This window comes from Misgurnus anguillicaudatus, chromosome 5 (assembly GCF_027580225.2).
Source record: "Misgurnus anguillicaudatus chromosome 5, ASM2758022v2, whole genome shotgun sequence".
Classification (NCBI taxonomy): Eukaryota; Metazoa; Chordata; class Actinopteri; order Cypriniformes; family Cobitidae; genus Misgurnus; species Misgurnus anguillicaudatus.
This window is the reverse complement of record NC_073341.2, coordinates 41,077,251-41,098,865: the sequence shown is the minus strand read 5'-3', so window position 1 is coordinate 41,098,865 and position 21,615 is coordinate 41,077,251. Positions and strand designations below refer to the sequence as shown.

The window sequence follows — 21,615 nt, the reverse complement described above, 5'->3', positions numbered from 1 at the left end:
TAGGCACATATTTGTCATTAAATCGGTCTATAAAATAAAAGTAGGCAAAATGAAATGTCAGAAGGATGAATGTTTTATGAACTTGCATACTAAAACCATATGGGTTCACTTTGTGATCAGCTCCACCTAGTGGTGAACCATCGGCTTTTCTAAACAGTTATGACGTAATGTGGCCTCGTTTGCTAAGATCTCGTGACTTCGAGCCACTGATTCGAAACAAAAGATTTGTAAATGTTTCGAGGCTTCATGAAGGAGTGCTTTGAAATTACCCATCACTAAAAAGTTTAATATTGTTTGTGTAAGGTCATGTGAATGAAATCAATAATTAAATTCAAACTTTTATGCTCCTAATATCATGATTAGATTACAAGACTTTAACCTGGATTTGACAGACAGGATCACATTTATAAAAGGATTTATATAAAAGACACTTGTGACAGCAGAAAGGATTTATTGAACTGATAATGATATACATCCTTTCCTATTATATATGTGAATCAGGATATAAATTCAAAATAAAGGCATATGCATTATTTACAGTAAGAAAACAAAAACAACCCTTAAAGTCTTAATTTGGGCCTTTCAGTCATGTTGTTTCACACACAGAGATTCACATTAGATCACATGGCTATAGGGTACTGTAGATTAAAAACATCTTTAAAGGTTTAGTAACATATAAAGCAGAGGCAGGATTCTGACACATGATATTTACAAATGGCATAATAAAGTGTCAAACTTCAGGTGCTTTAGCCATATCAAGCTTGCTGATTATAAAACATCGTCAAATAAAAATGCTGGACATTTACTGTCTTTAAAAGTTGAACTGAATGTTATTCCTAGTAGAGCGCTCAAGACAAAACAAGCACACTGAGAAGTACTCAAGAGATGAAGATTAGTGCAGTTTGGTGACGCTGGTCTTGACTGATCCACAGCAGTTTTCAGCGCAGGAGAGGAGCACGAGCTTTGGAGATGGAGTTACTGGAAAAATCAGAGATATTTATGAACACAACAGGAACACATGACAGATCAGCTTGAATATTAAAACAGGACAGACAGACAGACAAAATCAGATGCTGAGAACATGAAGCAAGAAGACATTAAGAAGAAGAAGAGGAAAACTGATACCATGGTCTCTGAAAGCGTGTGGATGGCATTGAGTCATGTGACTTCCTTCTTCTGGACAGAGATCGTCTGTTACAGGTAAAGGTGTCAGTGAAGTGAAAAGATTAAAACTCATTAAAACTATGATTAAACTAATCTCATCCTGTGAATGTTACTGAATAACAGCTTGGTTTAAATCTCACATAACAGCTGGTCAATCACTAGATAAACAAAATCTTTTGCAACAAACAAGAACCGCCTGAATAATGGTAACACTCGTGTGTAGTTTACAATCCTTACTATTAACTGGTTGGTTATTAGCATTAATATTACTGATATGTTGGCTGTTTATAAGTACTTTAAGGGCCAATATTATAAAAAAATTGACTTTTACAAGGTGTTTAGACATAAATTTATGGCAGAGCAGTCCCACTAGATATGCCGTTTTGATTCTCTTGTTAATGTGATGTCACAATAATAAAGCCCCACCCACAGCCACTGACTGACTGGTTAATTTTACCCAAAAGCTTTTCTAAATGTGTTTGTTAGCACTAATACAGCTAAAGGTGTTGTAATAGTGAGCATTTGACCAAAGTGTGACCAGAATTATTAGAATAAATCATATATTCAAAGAATTAAAAGACACGTTTCAAGTAAGTCAGTCCTATTTAATAAATAATAAAAGTAATTAAATACTTTTTGGAGAGAGTAATTTGTACTTGTAATTTGTGTACAAGTTTGAAGATGTAACTAGTAACACTGATCATGGTAGATAGATCACCTGAGGCTAAAGCTTCGTCTCCCAAAATCATGCATGAAAGCTACAGATGAGACAGAACGTTGAGATCACATGAGTCGATGGAGACTTACTGAAGTCAGCGAACTTAAACTCTGAGCGTAAAGCTGCTGCATTGAAACAGCAGAGGAAGTCCTCTGGATGGCACGTGGCCGAATGTTCACTGGGTTTAAGGGCTTTATGTTAGACTGCTTCATGATATTATTGTTGATGATAGAAGCTGCTTTAATCTGAGAAAACACATGGTCCTTTTCACAGGTCATTACGTGCAAACTGCCTAAAGACTTTGTAAGTCTGGACTGTAACAAGAGGCTGTCAAAGGGAAACGAACACGCACACTTTAAATATCAACACATCATACTAGAGCTAGATTATTATGACGTAAACTAATATTAAACTCACCTGCTGGCTCTGCTGGATCCAAGTGAACCTCTTGTTCTTCTCTTTTTCTCTGAACTGAAAGAAAAAATATTGATCAGATCTACAATCTGAGTCTTAACAGCGATTAAATGAATATATCTGGATGGTGGTGTGATCTCAGTTTGAGTCAATAGAAATACCTTAATGACTTTGCTGATTTGGTGTGAATTGTATTTTCTTCCAACCTGCAGAAAAAGAAATGCATTAGAGAAAAGCCAGGACTAAAGATGCATCAGTCACGGTCTGATCTCTAGAGCCGTGATGTGCAGACATGCGATGAGAGAGAAGCAGCAGATCAAACCGCAGAAGTGACGTCTGTGACACCATCATACAGTCAGTGTTTCTGCACAATACATCAGGGCTGGGCCATGTTGAACAAAATTCATATCTCGGTCATTTTGGGATGAATTCTGATATTTGATAAAGAATTGGAATGAATTTGTCTATGCACGTGTGATTACAATCATACTAAAACAGTATGATGAAGTAAAATACAAAGACGTTTGCTCAAAATTGGTTTAAAAGCTTTTGTCTGACCTCAGACCTTTTTTTTTTGCATATCAGACCATATCGATATAGATGCTATCATCTTATCCCACTGGGAAAAAATACCCATATATGACCAAAACTCAAAATACCGCCCAGCCCTCCTACAATACATAATGATCTCAAAGCACTTTACAAAAAAATCATGTTTTAATACCCCAATGAAAATATATTTCACAAGATCCTTAAAAAAAAAGGAAGAAATAATGAGAGAGGAATTGATTTCTGCAGGAGAGCTCATCCTCCTAAGATATTATATGTGTCAATAATGTGTATTATATATCATAACTCGTGATGTAAAACATGAAGCACAACTGCGCTGACTGAAGTCAAACTATGGTATTCATTTTTCAATGTTAAAACACAATCGATGCATTATTTATATTATTCACAAGTGTTTAAGAGCCATTCGTATTATAACGTTAACTATATTAGCATCCACACCACCGTCAATAACAGTAACTTTATGCTTTCTTGAATCTTTATTTTATAAATGTGGTGTGAAATTTGCTATTCTCTGTAACATTTAACGATTTTAAAAAGTTTTTTTATAGTTATCGTTATAATGTGAACGGCAGAATTCAGCAGAGTTTTACTCTGTAAAATCTTAAAAGACTCCCGTGAACATACTTGCTATTGAAAGAGCTTATATTTAATGCTGAAAACAATTTAGACTCGTTCTTCAGTTTAAAGGTGCCATAGAATAAAACTGTAATTATGTAGACATAGATGAATAATAAGAGTTGTGTACATGATAATGAAGCCTCAAACACGATTGTTTCCTCCTTCTTATGTAAACCTCATGCATGCAAAAGACTGCTGGAAAACAGACAAATCTCAACATAACACCGACTGTGACGTTACAGATGAGATGTACACCCACAGCATGTTAACTAATGCGAGCTACTGGCATGAGCCTCAAAGCAGAGCCGAGCAGAGCTCAACATTATTATTCATGATCCTTCCAAATAGACCATTTCATTCAAAGGACAAATCCTAGGGTTGTAAATAGACATGTAGAAACGTCTCAGGATCATTTTTGGACTTAATAAAGCCACAAGCCTTCTGTGTAGATATCAGTTAATAATTACAGATTATTACAATGCATTCTTTGGCACCTTTAAAGATTACCAGGCCAATAAGTAATGAACAAGTGTTAGTGTTGGTTAAGACTGAGTCAGTGAGAAAATGTTAAAATACAAAATGACGTAAAAGTAAAGTCTCAAACTTCCACTAGATTTAACATAGATATGAACACTCACACATGCATTTAAAGGGGTCCTAGTAAGCTTTATCACATTTTCAACTTTATAATGTATAACAGTGCACTTTGAGCATTAAAAATATCTACATCTACATAAGTCCACATCTCTAAAGGGAGATATAAACTGAAATCACTTTTCAAGAAAAAGACTATAAAGCATTTCTTCTTAAAATGTTTGGTCCTAAAATACTCAAACATTGTAAACAGGCTTAACAGGACCCCTTTAATTCAAACATTCATAAACAGAGCAAAGGTTCACCCATCACATATATAAGACCTGTATTATTTGTAAAGGTAGATCCAGTGAGACAGACAGACAGACAGGCAGACTTACAGCAGTCCAGTCCAGAGAAGTGCTAACAGCGGTGGGAGAAAACATTTACAATCCCACCCCGTCTACACAGTAAGGGAGGGAAGGGAAGCCAAACATTATCCAGCAGAACACAAGGCTACAGAGCGCAGAGAACGGCACAGATAGCAGCCATCTAAACACAGGGGCGAAATTTAGAAAACAACAAGAAAATAACACACAAGACTATTCGTCTTTTCCACTGTATGACCCCTGACACTACAGTATTATAACAGCGCTTATTAACAACGTCCAGCATATTTCTGCTGCTTCACACCTAGATTACAACATAGAACCAGCCGTGTCTATTTAAAGGTGCCATAAAACTGTATTTACATGGGCATAGATGAATAATAAGAGTTGTGTACATGATAATGAAGCCTCAAACATGATTGTTTCCTCCATCTTATGTAAACCTCGTGCATGCAAAAGGCCGCTGAAAAACAGACACATCTCAACTGTGACGTTACAGTCCAGATGTACACCACAACATTAAATTAAGTACAATGTTGTTAAAATGATAAAAACAAAGTTGTGACTGCGGAGTTAGCGGTATATGCTAGTTAATGCTATCTTCATCTGATACAGACTCAAACATAAGATCTGTTTACACACACACAGAGCTACTGATAGAGAAACAGCCAATCAGAGCAGAGCTCAACATTATTATTCATGACCCTTTCAAATAAGGTAATAATAGACCATTTCATTATAAAGACAAATCCTAGAGTTATAAATGGACATGAAAAACTGACTCTGGATCATTTTTGCACTTAATAAAGCCACAAACCTTCTATGTTGATATCAGAAAACAATTTAACAAATTATTACAATGCATTCTTTGGCACCTTTAAACACATCTCACACCTGACTGACACCTGTCTATTGTGTAACATTAATAGAAAAATACAAAATTACACTAAAACACATCATCATCATCATCCTGTGTGCCTCAAAGAAAATAATCACTATCAATTTTACCTTTGGTTAAATTGGAAATAAGTTGGTTCTATGCTGTAATGTAAAGGTGAAGAAGACATGGCTGTTTATAAGCATCAGTGTGCGCTAGAAACAATTCAAATACAGATTAATAAAGTGACGTGAATGTGCGACGCAATGACACACTGATATTAAAACAATACATCCCTATTAAGTCTTACACACTGCATGCGATCAAGGACTTTTTTCCCCTTGTCGCCCTGAGATGAAACACAGTATCCAAAGATTGAACCTTTAAAGGATTAGTTCAGTGCAAAATAAAAAAATACCACCCTCGAGCCATCTGAGATGTATATGACTATCATCTTTCAGATGAACACAATCAAAGTTATATTAGAAAATGAGCTTTAATAAAGTTGTAAATGGTGCTTTTGAATGCCAAACCTTTACAGAAGTAATCCACACATCTTAATAAAGGCCTTCTGAGGCTAATCAATGCATTTACGTTTACATTTACCATGCGATTTTGTAATAAAAATATCCATATTTAAACTATAATAACTAGCTTCCCATAACGGTCACCACCTATCTGGGAAGGACGAATTAGCATAGGACTATCAATAATTTCGTACTCTGTGTGAAAACTCGTCTCGTTGGTGATTTGAATCACTTTATCACGTCACACCAGTATGAAGGGTCTTTAATAGTTCAATATTTATTATATTTGAAGTCAAGTGTTTACTGTCAGACATCAGGTACAGATGAAAAAGACGACTTCATTCAGCCTACAACAACACAGCAATTCTTCTTCATGCATTACAAGACATCATGCAAAGCAACACTTGTGTGGTTAAATAGTCTCATTTTAGTTCATCATGCCTGCTTGAAAGATCTTAAAAAAAGGTCAAGATTACATCTCACTGAAATCAAACAATGAGATTTTCAGGTCTGTAGCCGCTCAAGTTTAATGTTTTAAATCATTGGCATGAGATGAAGAAATGAAAGCCTGCAGCAGCCAGACATTGGTGAGATCGCAGGCTGAGCAGGACTCACCTGACGGGTAACAGAACCGTTTCAACGCCACACAGCAGTCGAGTCACAACACGCTGCACCATTTTACTATCACCCATCTGCTGTGTGATAAAAGGCTTCTGGAGTCTCTCTCGTATCGCCAGCACAATTATTAACAGGAAGACTTAGTCACAATGAGCTGACGTTCACACTCATCTTTTAGTTAAAGGAACAGTTCACCTCAAAATAACTATTCTGTCATTGCTCCAAACCCATTGGTTTTGAACAGTATACGCTGATGGTGAAACACAGAGACATTCAACTTCTCCATGAGAAATACAACTCTAATGGGCCGTCCACATTATAACAATAACTTTATGCTAATTTACTCACACAAAGCACTAGCATTTAATGGCATTAACTAATGCATATTTCTTGCAAAAAAAACTATTACAATTGTTTACATGTCACTGAATAAGAAAATATGCTGTTCTTGTTGCATTTACACAGCAGGTAACCAGCAGATGTCCTCAACACGCTGTGTTTTCAAGTGTGCACTTGGGCTCTCCAGACTCAGAGCATCTGCTGTTGCAAAGTAACAAAAAAATTGCTTGACGTTGTGACGAGCACCCACTGCATATATATAAATCGGTGCCTATAAACATGCACGTTTGTTAAGGAATTAATATCTACTCCTTGTTTACATTTTTATATATTTTAAAATATATGTATGCATTATAAAAGCACATACGCAACAATGCACAAGTGCAAGCACACACAAACAAACACTGGCTGTGGGGAAAAAAAAAAACCACGTGCCAGCGTGGACATAACCCACCAGCTGCTGGCATTTTTAAAAAGCGTGGTGCTTCCATTGGAAAGGATTAAAATACTGCTGCAGGTGTGAATGGTGCCTTGGTGTGCACGCCCCCTAAAAGTATTTCATAAGTCATAATGTTAAAACATTGTTTAGTGTGTGTTGTCTTTTTTTTGGAAAGATCTGTTTGCTATGAACATTCGTGATACAGACGGTAGAGTCCGTCAAAAAATGGCTATTTTGGGTTCAACAAAAAAACAGTTTGAGGTGAAAATCATAATATTTTGTGAACTGAACCTTTAACAAGTCCCTCCAGGATTTTACAATTTATTTTTGTAATTTTTATCATCAAAATGACTTGAATTTCCAAATATTTGCACAGAAAATTGTGATTTTTTTCCCTCTCTAATTTTGATACCAATTGTCTAATATTAAATATTATTAAGAACTTCTCAATTATTTAAATTAAATAAGTAAACAGTGATATAATAGAACAGAGAAACAAAATGAAAATGACAAATAAATACAACATTAAGATACACTGGTTGATTTTTGATTAACATAAGACAGATGTCACACAGTGGTTTTAAAAACTGGGTTGCACATGTTAATTGTGGGGTTTCTGTTAGTGGGGTGTAGTGTGCTGGAGAAAGAGATTGTTCGCGTAAAGCCAGAAATGTTCAGCAAGTTGTCTAGTCTGTATCATGACAGAATATTACATCATTTTATATAAAAATGTTTAGTTTTTGCAATTATTTTGCGATTAAATAAACTATGCAGGGGTAAGTTTCCCTAACAACAACGTAACTCGCTGCTGAACCAGCTTAGTACGATGCATAGTTGGAGAAACTAACTACCTTGTTATGACCGTTTCCCGAAAGCATAGTAACTTTGTCGCACATTCGTTGTTTGACACATGTTGGTTTAACAACATAGTTGATGATCCTCAAACCACACAAGTTTGCGATGCAGCTTGCTAATCTTCATTTGAACTATGGTTTCAGGAAACACCAAATCGTTGAACTTTGTCGGTAACGACGAAACTTACGACAGTAGTTTGCTAATGATGCTTTCGGGAAACGCACCCCAGGAATGCAAACTAACGCAACATATTGTTGATTTTGCGCTGTGTTCTGCGATCATGGAATCGTGAAAAACTGGAGGGACAGATTAACTGTAAGCTGAAACATGCAGTATATTTACACATTGGCAAGAGATTTCTCTTTCTCTCATCGAGTCATTGTGTATGTATACATGCACATCCATTATCATGAGAAACCATCACATATGATTTGAGTCGTCTTAAGATCAAACTGAAATGGTCTTCAAGCTCTGCTGATGGTGCGTGTGCACTGACACAAATGTATTACAGCCCATCCATACACCCATCAATATAGCACCGACCGCAGCCAACGCTGAGAGTTTAGAGATGAGATGTGAACTCCAGCTGACATGAGTCCTGAACTCTTTAAACTGATCATATATATGATGACTTATTGACCACGTCTCAAAATATAACATCACTTACTCTCAGATTAGAGTCACACACTTAAAGTGTCAGATCTCTGGTGTGTTTTGTGTGGATTTCTCTTGCACCAGTGGACACGTACCATTAAACCTGTCTACATGTAGTGTATACGGACAGATGAACTTACGATAATGAACCTGTAGATGCTCTGGACTGTCTCTTACTCTTCAGAGCTCGGAGTTTGTCACCTTGTGTTAGACCACCATAGTCTTCATCCTCTTCCTCAGTGTGCTGAAGATAGAAAAACACTTCCAGATTAGCGGTCTTTTAAATTTATATTCATATTTAAGATCTGCCCTGATTCACAGGTTGGGTTCACACTGAGTTTGTTCAAACTGCAGTTGAGTTTACTCACAGATTCATTGGTCTTCTTCTGTGATATGTTCTTGTTGGTTCCATTGATGGAGATATCTTCAACCCCTGACAGGATTCCTGACACCGCTGTCCTACCGGAGCCGTTCTTCAGCTCATTTAGTTTTTGGCGGTACAGATCGCCCTCCACCCAGAGACTGGACTGCTTTTGTTAGATTGAGTCATGTGTCAGTCAACATTATGATGGAATTTTTTATTGATTTTATCGATTAGTTGTTGCAGCACTAGATATTTAATATTTATTTATACATTTAAAGGAGGAGTGCAAGATTTTTGAAAAACACTTTGGAAAAGATAGTCAGGAGAGTACCAAAACACACTTGTAGCCAATCAGCAGTAGGGATGTAACGATTAATTGTGTGTCCCATTAAAAAACCTTCTTTTGATAGACCTGCCCCACTCATATGCAAACCCAGGCAACGATGTCGTTTAGTAGACACTAGGGGTGCCTCGATAGATGCAGATATACACTAATAATACATGGCCAATAACTATTATTATAACTAATCGCACAGCTGATATTATTCACAGCTTTTTTATGTACTACAGCTTTTGATCAGTAAGTCCTTATCGATCTGAAGCTGCATGTGTAATGGTTCTTCATCTGCAGCGCATATTGAGTTTCTGCATGAGAGCGCCCCCTGGCTTTTGGATGTAGTGGCATTTCACGGTTATACATTGAGAAGCATAGCAAGCGTCATCAGCCGATATATCGGTGCACCCCTAGTAGGGTTGTGCCGATAGACGATAGTATCGTGTATCGACGATCGTCAGACATATCGTCAATGGCAGGCTTTCATGGCGATAGTCAAGACGATAGTTGGCGAATGGTTATTATTATTATTATTATCATCATAGTTTTATATTAACACCGACAATGCATGCTTTTCCTCACATGAGGGTTTGTGGGCTTCACTTTAAGCGGAGAGCTTGTAAATAGAGAATTCCTTCTTGCACGTACCTGCACTTAATGCGCGCGTCTTGGTCTCCTCCTACCACTAAATCCAGCGCGCCGCGTCATGAGCAGCTGCGCTTCTCTCTGTCTCACGTGCACCCGGTCTCGCGTCTGTCCGAAGTCTAAACATAAACTAAAGTAGTAATCCTTATTTGTTCAGTTTAATGCGTTTCATGCGAGCTGATGCAAACTTTACTTTTTGTTTAAAATATGACCCGCTGCATATTAGCGCCTCTCTCTCACTCTCGCGTACGTGCAGAAAGCTGCGCTCTGTCCGAAGTCAGATCACTAGGTATTAATCCTGTTTATGATATGCATTTGATGAGTTGTAGCAACACGTCCCTCGTGTTTAATATATGATTGTGTTTAAAATATGATCGCGTTCCGCTGGACAGATGCGTTTAGAAAGGCACCTCATGAGAGCACCACTGCTTGACACGTGTAGTCTTCTGCAACAGCACTAAATAAATGCATTGAATAGTTTGTATGTGCGCACACGTGTGTGTGCGTGCGCAGATGCATGTTTTTACAGTTATTAAGTAATCATGATAGGGTTTTAATAACGTGCTCGCTTTAATGGCATCAGTTTTAAGAAGGTTGCAGTCATGACTGAAAACCGGAAGGCTGCAATTCTGTGTTTCATGCACAGCTTGTGCGTATACTACGGCATTTGGTCAGTAGGAAGTCCTTATCAATATGAGTCGGAGTCGTTTATAACGTGCATTTAAAAAAGCAACACTTGTTAAACAAAATCATTCAAAATATTCTTTATCATCATGAAAATACCTGAAACAATTTGAAGAACAGCGATATAAATATTCCTGTAGACATTTCTTGGAAAAGCGTTCGTAATACTACTTCTTCTGTGGTATAAAGGAATTTTCTGCACGAGAGTGCCCCCTGGCTTTGGGATGTGCCGGGATTTCACCGTAATTCATTAAAATGCATTCATTGAGAAAACGCGCATTTGCATGGTTAATCGTTACACCCCTAATCAGCAGTAAGGGGCGTGTCTACTAGGGGTTAGTGTTGGGCGATATGCCCTATTTTTAGATCGTCCTATCGTCAGCCTGTGAGATCGGCGATACACGATATTATCAGGGGGCGTGGCAGTAGTTTACTCTTTTTTTTATTTGTTAATTTTTACTCATTATAACAAGTCACTTGATGGGTGGACAAAAAAAACAAGACCGTTACACCGTCATGACTGCAACCTTCTTAAAACTGATGCCATTAAAGCGAGCACGTTATTAAAACCCTATCATGATTACTTAATAACTGTAAAAACATGCATCTGCGCACGCACACACACGTGTGCGCACATACAAACTATTCAATGCATTTATTTAGTGCTGTTGCAGAAGACTACACGTGTCAAGCAGTGGTGCTCTCATGAGGTGCCTTTCTAAACGCATCTGTCCAGCGGAACGCGATCATATTTTAAACACAATCATATATTAAACACGAGGGACGTGTTGCTACAACTCATCAAATGCATATCATAAACAGGATTAATACCTAGTGATCTGACTTCGGACAGAGCGCAGCTTTCTGCACGTACGCGAGAGTGAGAGAGAGGCGCTAATATGCAGCGGGTCATATTTTAAACAAAAAGTAAAGTTTGCATCAGCTCGCATGAAACGCATTAAACTGAACAAATAAGGATTACTACTTTAGTTTATGTTTAGACTTCGGACAGACGCGAGACCGGGTGCACGTGAGACAGAGAGAAGCGCAGCTGCTCATGACGCGGCGCGCTGGATTTAGTGGTAGGAGGAGACCAAGACGCGCGCATTAAGTGCAGGTACGTGCAAGAAGGAATTCTCTATTTACAAGCTCTCCGCTTAAAGTGAAGCCCACAAACCCTCATGTGAGGAAAAGCATGCATTGTCGGTGTTAATATAAAACTATGATGATAATAATAATAATAACCATTCGCCAACTATCGTCTTGACTATCGCCATGAAAGCCTGCCATTGACGATATGTCTGACGATCGTCGATACAAGATACTATCGTCTATCGGCACAACCCTACTAGGGGTGCACCGATATATCGGCTGATGACGCTTGCTATGCTTCTCAATGTATAACCGTGAAATGCCACTACATCCAAAAGCCAGGGGGCGCTCTCATGCAGAAACTCAATATGCGCTGCAGATGAAGAACCATTACACATGCAGCTTCAGATCGATAAGGACTTACTGATCAAAAGCTGTAGTACATAAAAAAGCTGTGAATAATATCAGCTGTGCGATTAGTTATCATAATAGTTATTAGCCATGTATTATTAGTGTATATCTGCATCTATCGAGGCACCCCTAGTGTCTACTAAACGACATCGTTGCCTGGGTTTGCATATGAGTGGGGCAGGTCTATCAAAAGAAGGTCCAGATTCTATTGGGTTAGGGGCATGTTTGTTTAGGTGATTACAAATGTCAACATTGGCTTTCAGAGATCATGCACCCCGCCTTTACCAACGTTTCTGAAAAAGACATCACTCACTGTTCAATGAAGTTCTGCTGAGGTCCAATGACTGAACCGGGTCTGCAGATCCGAATCCAAGCCATGGCTTCAGCCGCCGTTAGTCTGAAGTGTTTCATCATATAACAGGCGATCAGGGTTCCGGTCCGGCCCAAACCCGCTGAAACACAGCCATGCTGTTATTATTCAGACTAAACATTTCATCATGCCCCTTAGACCAGGGGTGGGCATCGAGGGCCACAGTCCTGCAGAGTTTAGCTTCAACCTTAATCAAACACACCTGAATGTCATTTCCAAACAGTCCTGAAGACTTCAATTAGATTTTTCAGCTGTGTTTGATTGGGGTTGGAGCTAAACTCTGCAGGGCTGTGACCCTCAGGACCAGGAGTTGCCCACCCCTGCCTTAAAACCCACACAGTCACAAAATACAAGTGACCACTACTGCACAAAACGTCAGCCAAACGCTCGTACCTTTACAGTGAACAGCGATGGCTCCGTCCGCATTCTCACAGACGTTCAGGAACTTTGATACGATGACATCATTGGGTGTGCTGCCATCTATGAAGAACAGGTCATGGTGACTGAAGCCCATGTCTGTGAAACGCTTGGCATCATACATTTTCTTGTTGAGACGGATGATGGTGGTGATGTTGTGCTTCCTGAAGTATGGAAAATACGCTTCAGGAGCATGAAGAGGATATCCTGATGAAAACATGAGACATTTATACAGCGTGAGCACACGAGAGGCTTGCACAGCTAAAAGTGCTGCAGGCTATGAATTCATCAACTTGATAAAAACTTCACACGCACCATTCTCAATTTTGCTCTTTGGATGAGGACCACTGAAGGCCAAAAACTTCCCTGGGATGATCCAATTAAAATCTCCATTTTCTGCCCTCTGCAAAAAAATAAATAAATTAATATATCATACAAGCCTCGTGTCTGGCAGTGTCATCTCAGCCCATCGTTCATCAAAACAAGACTGAAATACACTTTCTCAAAGCATTAAGCTTTGTGAAATTACATTGATTTTAAGATGAAGTTTATGGGTGAAGTTATCAAAACAGACTCATCCTTGTCTAAGTGGGTGTTTTTGGCCAGTTTAGGTTGCAAAAATGACCAGACCGTGTGTTGTGGACACATGTGATACTAGCCAGTATCTGACAGTTTATCTAGCACAACAAACACAAACACTTACTTCATAATGTTCATATTCCTCCACATTGAACTGTGAGAAATCCAGCCAGCCAAACTCCAGTGCCTTAAACACATCATCATCATCATCATCATCACTGAATATAGTATTAGATAACATTTCAGAGAGAATCTCTATTACCTTATGAACAGCCCGCAGACAGTCAAGAATATTCAGATTGTACATGCAGGTTCCAAAAGATGCATCGCTGTTAAAAGTAAATGAAAATATGATGATCAAAAATATCAAACTGAAGGAACGGAGTTACATATAAGCCAGTATTTATTTGTAAAAAGGTTCATATCATACCCTGAGGTTTACCGATAACTGTTTTGTGTTACATCAGCAGGTGTAACATAAGATTTGACAAACACATGTACAGTGATTTAAAAGGGAACATATTATGCACATGTTATACGATGTAATATAAGTCTCAGGGGTGTCTGGAATCTGTCTGAAGTTTCAGCTCAAAATATCACACACAGATCATTTATTATAGCATGTCCCAAAAACATCTATTTGGACAGGAGCAAAAACGCTTGTGTTTTCGTGTCTGTACCTTTATATGCAAATGAGCTACAGCTCCTCACTCCCTCATTAACAGACAGTGAGCGCTTTACGTTAACTGATTCCTGTGAATAGTCTGGGACAATGCATTAGTGCTACAACGTGCTAACAAACACATCTAGAAAAGCTTTTGGGTAAAGTGAACCAGTCAGTCATTGGCTGTGGGAGGGGCTTTATCAGTGTGACATCACATTTACAAGAAAATCAAAATAACATGTCTAATGAGACTGCTTTGGTTTAATGTGGATTAAAAAAGCCATGTTCAACACACATTTATGTCCAAACACACCTTGTAAAAGTGGAACATGTGCCCTTTAATTCTACCATCTATCTTACTTCCATCTTGTAAAACAACATAATTAAATTGTTACCGAAAAGGCAGATAAGAAGCATTTTGTGAGAGCAGAAGACTGTACGCTTCATCTGGTGTTTTCTTTAGAAACATGACCTTCAGAAGAACAGACGAGAGAAAATGTTACGTTTACAAACAAAGATCTGACAGGACTGAGAGCAAACACTTCAAATATACATTCAAAATATTGTTATAGACACTTACAGCATATGAGCCGATCAGATACGCAGCATTAGCCTGTTTCTTTCGGTCACCGCAAGTATAAAACACAATCTTCTTTTTTGAATAAGCACAAGACTGTTGGAGAAAAATATTTTACAAACACACAATTACATTAATGCTTTTAATCTATATATGTTTCTTTTATCATTATATGTATTTTCTGGAAACCCACAACCTTTATGTTACTAAACACAAAAATACACCAGCAGAAAGGCAAGTAAATTATTACTAGTCACTAATTATATCTTCAATTATTACTCTCCCCAAAAAGGTATTTAATAACCGATTACTAGTGCTGGGCAAAGATTAATCTAGATTAATCGCATACAAAATAAAAGTGAGTTTTTGCATAAAATGTGTGTGTTTACTGTGTGTAATTATTATGTTTATTTTAACACACACACACGTATACATTTTAGAATTTTTTTTTAACCTTAAGACTTTATATGTTGATGTTAAATCTACTATTGTATTATATATCATTGTTATAAATCACAGTAACTAATTACTTAATGTAACTAGTTACACCCAAAACTGCATACAAATAAAGAGATTATCAATAGAAGAGGACATTATTGTTTTCTATTAGAGTTTAGTGTCGTATGATGATGATGATGAATGTTATTACCTTCAGTTTTTTGTTGAGTTTACAACAGAAGTGATAAAACATTGCCAGATTGAGCGGTCCAAAGTCTGCATAGAAGCTGTTCAAATATAAAAATAAATGATAACAAAACATTAGAAGAACCAAACAGACACAAACAAACAAACCATACACAACGAAATCCTCACTTTTCATAAGAGAGCTCATCATCAATGCAGAAACAATGTCTGTCAGGAGAACTCCTCAACTTCTGATTTAAAAGAGCGAAATACAGCTGATCTGAGGGAGAGAATACAAAAAAAATATATGTTTATATTGCAAGTATTCTCTCATCATATTATAATTGCAGGAGAGAGAGAGAGAGAGAGAGAGAGAGAAAACCAAATGAAGGAAGCCAAACTATAAAAAGACATATAAATGTAATGTATGCATTCGACGAATGTAAACACACGTGACTTCCCTCATTGGTCGAGCAGATTTGAATCCGCGTCCCGGAAGTGAGTGATCAGACAAATCCACAAAAACACATCAACAAATATCACAACAGAAGAGTTTAAAAGACACGGGCGCACTCACCTTTAATAAATTCAATGCAGTTGGACAGATCACAGTTTTCCTTCGACATGATGTTTCGGTTCATTATTTTAACTTAAAAATAATTGAACTTGTCTGATCGGATTTGATTTACCAGCAATGCAAACACGCATTTACCCGCACAAACAAAACACTGCAATTTGTTGAGATAGCTTTAAAAATAATCTTGAGTACTTTAATTGACTGTGTTTCTAATAAAATCTAAAAAATAAAATTTTGAAAAAGCCAACAAAGTACATTAAAAAAACGAATTAATCCTCATTTGTTCCACCTCTCAAATACAATGAGAAATCAAAAGAGCTTTAAAATGCATCTATTAAAACCAAATAAATTGAGAATAAAGAGACGGCAATCTCGTATCTGCTGATGCAGTGTGCGAACAAAGTTCAATCAGTTTAAAACCCACCCTTTCCTGTCCGCTGATTGGCTACAATTGCGCCGCTGATACGTCAATTACGCTAAGCCCCACCTCCGGAATTTAAACCGAACAGCAGGGAGTTCTCGATTCTAATTGGCACAACGCCCAAGCCGTCGCTAGGAGAAAAGCGCCGACTGGCCAATAGAATGCCAGTGTGCTCCGACGTCACACACCGATGTACTGTTCAGATTCACTTCAGTGATTCGCATTAAGCGAACTGAACAAAGAAAATCTGCACTCTGCGTTTATGTTCACTTCTTTATGAGCATGTAAAACATGCAGCCGCATTTAGCGATGTTATTTTAGTCTGCACCAGGACCGAACGTGCAATAATTACGTACATGATGCGTTTATTCAGATGAAAACAGCGCTGTGCGATCAAACTCAGATTAAAGAGCTGACAGGACTCGATCCTTGCAGTTTTACTGTACAAGAGCAGAATGCCAGCGCTTGTTTACCTGTGATGTGGATGTAAATATCGCGCGTGGGCTCTGTATCTTCTCTTGCGCAGAGTCTTTTCCTCGACGCGCTCCGTCGCTCGCTCTTGCGCTTCATACTCATTTATGCATGACACGATGGCGCTTTAAACATGAATGAAGGATGGATTTGTGTTTTATTTTGCATAGCTCCATGCGCTACCGACCAAAGTCTATTTGATCCAGTTGTCCTGCCCGTGACGTATGAGGCAAGTTTCTGAAAGCCTCGCGAGTGACGTCACTGCGCCAGCCCCGCTTCCCAACATACGGGTATTGACAGAACTTTAACCCTTGACTTCATTTGGAAAATGACACTGAGCCCCAAATCTTAGAAATAAATACATTTATTTTGCTTTAGAAAGTTTCATGATAACAAAGAATATTTTATTGTGTCTATTACTGTAAAAATAAGGAATTTTGCTTAATTGTTATGAATATAAATGCAAAAAGTGCAGTTTGCAAATTTTATGGCAACAAGGGAAGTAAATAATACTTTTTTGCAAATGATATGTTTTCTTGATAATCATCAATTGTTTTTTTCAACATGAGAGTCTAAACTGAAAATTTAGCAGTGTTACAGAAATGCAATAATTCTGACCCTTTTGAAACACGACTTTTATTTGATGTCCTTCTTAGTGGACATCAGGACTTTGTTCTTATGTTCATTTTTATGTTCTATGACAGACGCTGAGAAGTTTTTGAATCAAATTATTTGTAACACTTTACAATACATTTGTATTTGTTAACATTATTAAATGCATTAACTAACAATGAGCAATTTAGTTTATCAGCATTTATTAATCTTTGTTAATGTTAATACATTTGTTCATGTTAGTTCATTATGGATTAACTAATGTTAACAAATACAACCTTATTGTAAAGTGTTACTAAAATAATTAAAAGAAAGCCACATCCAGATGAGAGAATTAGGAAATATGGTGCAATTCGTTTGCCTTAAATGCTTTACAAAATAATTGTAGATGCAGAAGCCCGGATGCAAAGCAGAAGATTTGTGAGATGGAATAAGAGCAACATGTGAACGTGTCTCCGAGAAGTCAGAATGCTACATCAAATATCATCATCTCATTTAAAACTAATAACCTTTAATTGCACGTTGTGGTGAAAATGAAATGAAATTGAAAACAAAAATGAATGTAAAAATAAAATAAATGTGAACATTGAATTAAATGGCAAAAACACTAAATCCAGATGGATGTTTTTCATAACACTAAAGTCCCATTGTCCACTAGAGTGGACATGTCATAAAATTATAAAAGGTGTTTTTTATTTTTTGCTATGGGTTTGTTACAACACCAAAACCTAATTTAAAAAATCTAGAACTTTGGTTGTAATGTAATGCAGAAATAAAATATAGGGCAGTGGAATGGATTGTTACTTTTCAACATATAAAACAAAATATATACAGTCATATTAAGCAATAATATAATTCAGAGGTGCGTTCTATCAGTGATCTTATCAGTTCCTTTAGTTTAGATATCAATGATTTTGGGGGAATCACTGAAGTCCAACATTTGAAGACCTGCTAATTGAAGCAACCAGTTTATTGGCATGTGGTCTAAACGATTCATGTCAAAATGGGCAAAATGAACCTTCGGACCTGTGACAAAAAAAAAAGTTTAGAATAGGTCAAGCTATTATTGTCATAGTGATTTTAATCAGAAGTCCTCTCACCTGGACCTACAATAATGGCTCCACCTTGCTGCTGTGGATCTCCTTGAAAGTCAAAAAGAGGGCTGGTCATGGCACGCCACATACTTTTCAGGCTGCCAACAAGCAAACTGGATTTCACATGTGGACTTTTGTAAGCTATAAATGCAGATCAATCAAATGCACAAAAAAGCACAATTATTCTATGGCCTCCTCATAGAGAGTTCAAATGAAGTGAAAACACACCACTGCTACTTTAGTAAATATCGTACAGTTCTCCATGTACGTCTCTCCTCTTCTCATTCCAAGTTTTTTGTAAATTTGTCTCTCTGAATCAACATATATTTCATGAGGATAGCCTGTTAGAGAGCAGAATTCCTAAAACATAAAGAAATTACAGGATGAACTCAAAACCAACATGGTATTTGTGCTGATAATCAACACATTCTTGTCAAGGTCAGTAATCTTGATAAAATCTTGAAGTCACATCTACAGGTACAAATTGATATTGTTCATATATTCTATATAAATATATGTAAAGCATTTTAGATTTTTTTTTACATAGCCACATATATTTAAGTAAGTTTATTAGTTCATCTTACGTGAATATGAGAATACGAGGACTGCCCAATCACTACCAGTCTCACATTAGATTCCTGCATTTGTGCATGGAGAAAAGGATCAAAACAATATTCTGTTTCGAATTATGAGCTAAGACTGTTGGCCTCATAATGCATATAATAGATACATAAATAAGACTATATTTGACTAAATATGAACTCCTTCACCTGCAGCATATCCCGAGGTATTTTGCCCAAGTCTTCTACATATTCTTTGCATGTGAAGCACAAGAAATTCTGTAAACAGGTGAGAAACATTTTAAAATCAGTGATTTTAAGAGAAACTAAACGAATAACCGTTAATAAGAAAATAATATTCAGCAAAGATTAGATGACATAGATAAAATAAAAAAATGAACCATTTAATGTATTTTCATATACACTTTAATACACGGTTAAAAAGTTCTGTAGAAATTGTCTCCAGTAACTTACTGTAGATTTAATTTAAATGAACATTAAACATTAACAAGACTTTGTCTTTACAGAATAAAACTATAAAATAACAGTAAATAACATACATTTAAATCTACAGTAAGTTACTGGCAAACAGCTGCATAACTACAGCAAACACTGTAGTTTAAACTTCTTAATCTAAATGTAATTGAAGTAGTTAAAAAAAAGACTGACTATATAATTAATGTTATATAAATCAAATAATAATTTAATATAATGCTATTTTAGATTCGTGAAATCTTGGTAAATTAATTTCTTTAAGGACAATATGATGAAACTGAATTCCCCACACACAGCATTACTGAATATGAATTACATCAACACACACATTGTTCGAACAGAAGCGATAGAAAATTCCATTACCCTCACAAAGATGATTATTGCTTTTCTGTGTTGAAACAAACTCTGAAAAGTTGTCTTAACTCCATGTCGATCATATATAAGACAGTCACTGACGTCAGATATACACAGATCGTGCGAATCGTTTGTGATCTCCTGTCCAGACGGTCCAGACCGAATCTGTTGAGTTATTATTGGTGGAGCTGCAGCCATTGCAGTTCAGTTTTCTAGGGCTGGAGATATTTTAAGGAAGTTTGTCCTACTGGATGGAATGATCCTGCACGCCCATTCCTCTTGGACCATACACACCCAAACCCGCCCGCTAATACATATTTATAACACTGTCTATATTAACATAATAACGACGTTAAGCGAGATCACTTACATTTGATCAATTCATATGTTAACTCGGCTGAGCTATGTTTCGCAAATAAATCGCTAGAGGCGATTCTTTTTTTAACGATTCGGTCGAACCGATTCGCAAACCGGTTTACGATGCGTAATGCATTATATTTTGTGCGAACAATAAAAATAAACACTCAATACTAAAAACATTGATAAACAGAATTCATACAACGATAGTTTGATGTTTTAAAGCCTTAGGGATAAGGAATCGATTCGCTATAACGAATCGTATCGAAACCGAGACGCAAACGCACGTATATAGTTTGCATATGTTTTTTTTTTGCTTTTTTATTAAGTTATTAAAACAACGACACATTACAGCAGTAATGATACAGTCATAAAACAACAACAAAAAATTAAAGAAAGAACAAAATACAAATAATGACAGATATAATGCACATATAGGCTACAAATTAAAATGACATAAAGGATGAATAGAGAGATATAATTTTCGTTGCTTTATGATTAATAGAGCTTTGAATAATTCCATATACTTGTCTAGATAATTTTTAAATAAAGAAAATAACGTTAGACGTTTGGATCCAGTACATTTTTGCTTATGTATGTTAAATTTACCTAGCAGGAAACATATATTCATGATATAAAATTGACATGTATTCTCTTTCAAGCAGTCAAATAATAAAAAAAGACATCTTTAAAACAAAAAGGGAAATCGCAGTGAGTGTTAAAAATGGACGCGTTTCACAAATGCAAATATCTTTCGCTTTAGACAGCAGAATTATACAAAATGATAAAATCCATTCTGCTACCTGGTGCAAATGTTTGCATGTATAAACAGTTTTCGATTTCACCGAGTATTTAAAGCGTTCACTTTAAACCATCTCCAATTGGTCATCTGCACAATACATACAGTTTACTTGACCAATGAGCGTGTAGGCGTAGGCGGGATTTCCTCTGTTGTTTGAATTCCGGAAGTGTTTGGAAACATTAGCAGCAGGTTGACGCATCCGTGTGAGGTAACAGGCGCTTGTGTTCTGCTGTAATTCGCGGATTATGAGCCCGCGGGACGGAGGTGCGAGCTGGTGGGTTTAATTTTGACTTTATTCAGTGAAAGTGATTTGATCTCGCGAGGAGTTTAACGACACCGTCCGCCACTATCAC

The 21,615-nt window shown here is 37.0% G+C and overlaps 3 protein-coding genes across 6 annotated transcripts in view; 1 reads left to right on the top strand and 2 right to left on the bottom strand.

Moving 5' to 3' along the window:
- Nucleotides 1–431: 431 nt before the first annotated feature.
- Nucleotides 432–16,649, bottom strand: cdc14b (cell division cycle 14B). The gene is given in 17 exon segments (XM_073868174.1): nt 432–978; nt 1,126–1,191; nt 1,972–2,209; nt 2,300–2,353; nt 2,458–2,502; nt 8,899–9,002; nt 9,127–9,288; nt 12,598–12,740; nt 13,052–13,282; nt 13,391–13,478; nt 13,779–13,841; nt 13,917–13,983; nt 14,714–14,790; nt 14,899–14,991; nt 15,545–15,620; nt 15,709–15,799; nt 16,097–16,649. Coding segments are annotated over 16 exon segments (1,629 nt in total). The 5' UTR covers nt 16,161–16,649; the 3' UTR covers nt 432–978; nt 1,126–1,158.
- Nucleotides 16,650–17,786: 1,137 nt separating this feature from the next.
- Nucleotides 17,787–20,709, bottom strand: prxl2c (peroxiredoxin like 2C). Of its 2 annotated transcripts, none has more exons than XM_055168954.2 (6): nt 20,113–20,709; nt 19,465–19,533; nt 19,279–19,332; nt 18,949–19,054; nt 18,711–18,835; nt 17,787–18,626 (listed from the first exon to the last, which is right to left on the bottom strand). In XM_055168954.2, exons 1-6 carry the CDS (start codon nt 20,299–20,301, stop codon nt 18,594–18,596), a joined length of 576 nt encoding a protein of 191 aa, XP_055024929.1. In that variant the 5' UTR covers nt 20,302–20,709; the 3' UTR covers nt 17,787–18,593. The 2 variants fall into 2 exon arrangements, with proteins under 2 accessions (XP_055024929.1, XP_055024928.1); XM_055168953.2 differs by having other exon boundaries at nt 18,701–18,835; nt 20,113–20,694.
- Nucleotides 20,710–21,377: 668 nt separating this feature from the next.
- fbxl17 (F-box and leucine-rich repeat protein 17) overlaps nt 21,378–21,615 on the top strand; it is a 153,500-nt gene continuing 153,262 nt past the window's right edge. The window contains exon 1 of one of the 3 annotated variants that reach the window (XM_055168941.2): nt 21,378–21,536. The gene's annotated coding sequence lies outside the window, so the exon portion shown is untranslated. The remainder of the gene's footprint in view (nt 21,537–21,615) is intronic. The other 2 variants (XM_055168940.2, XM_055168944.2) reach the window with 2 other exon arrangements.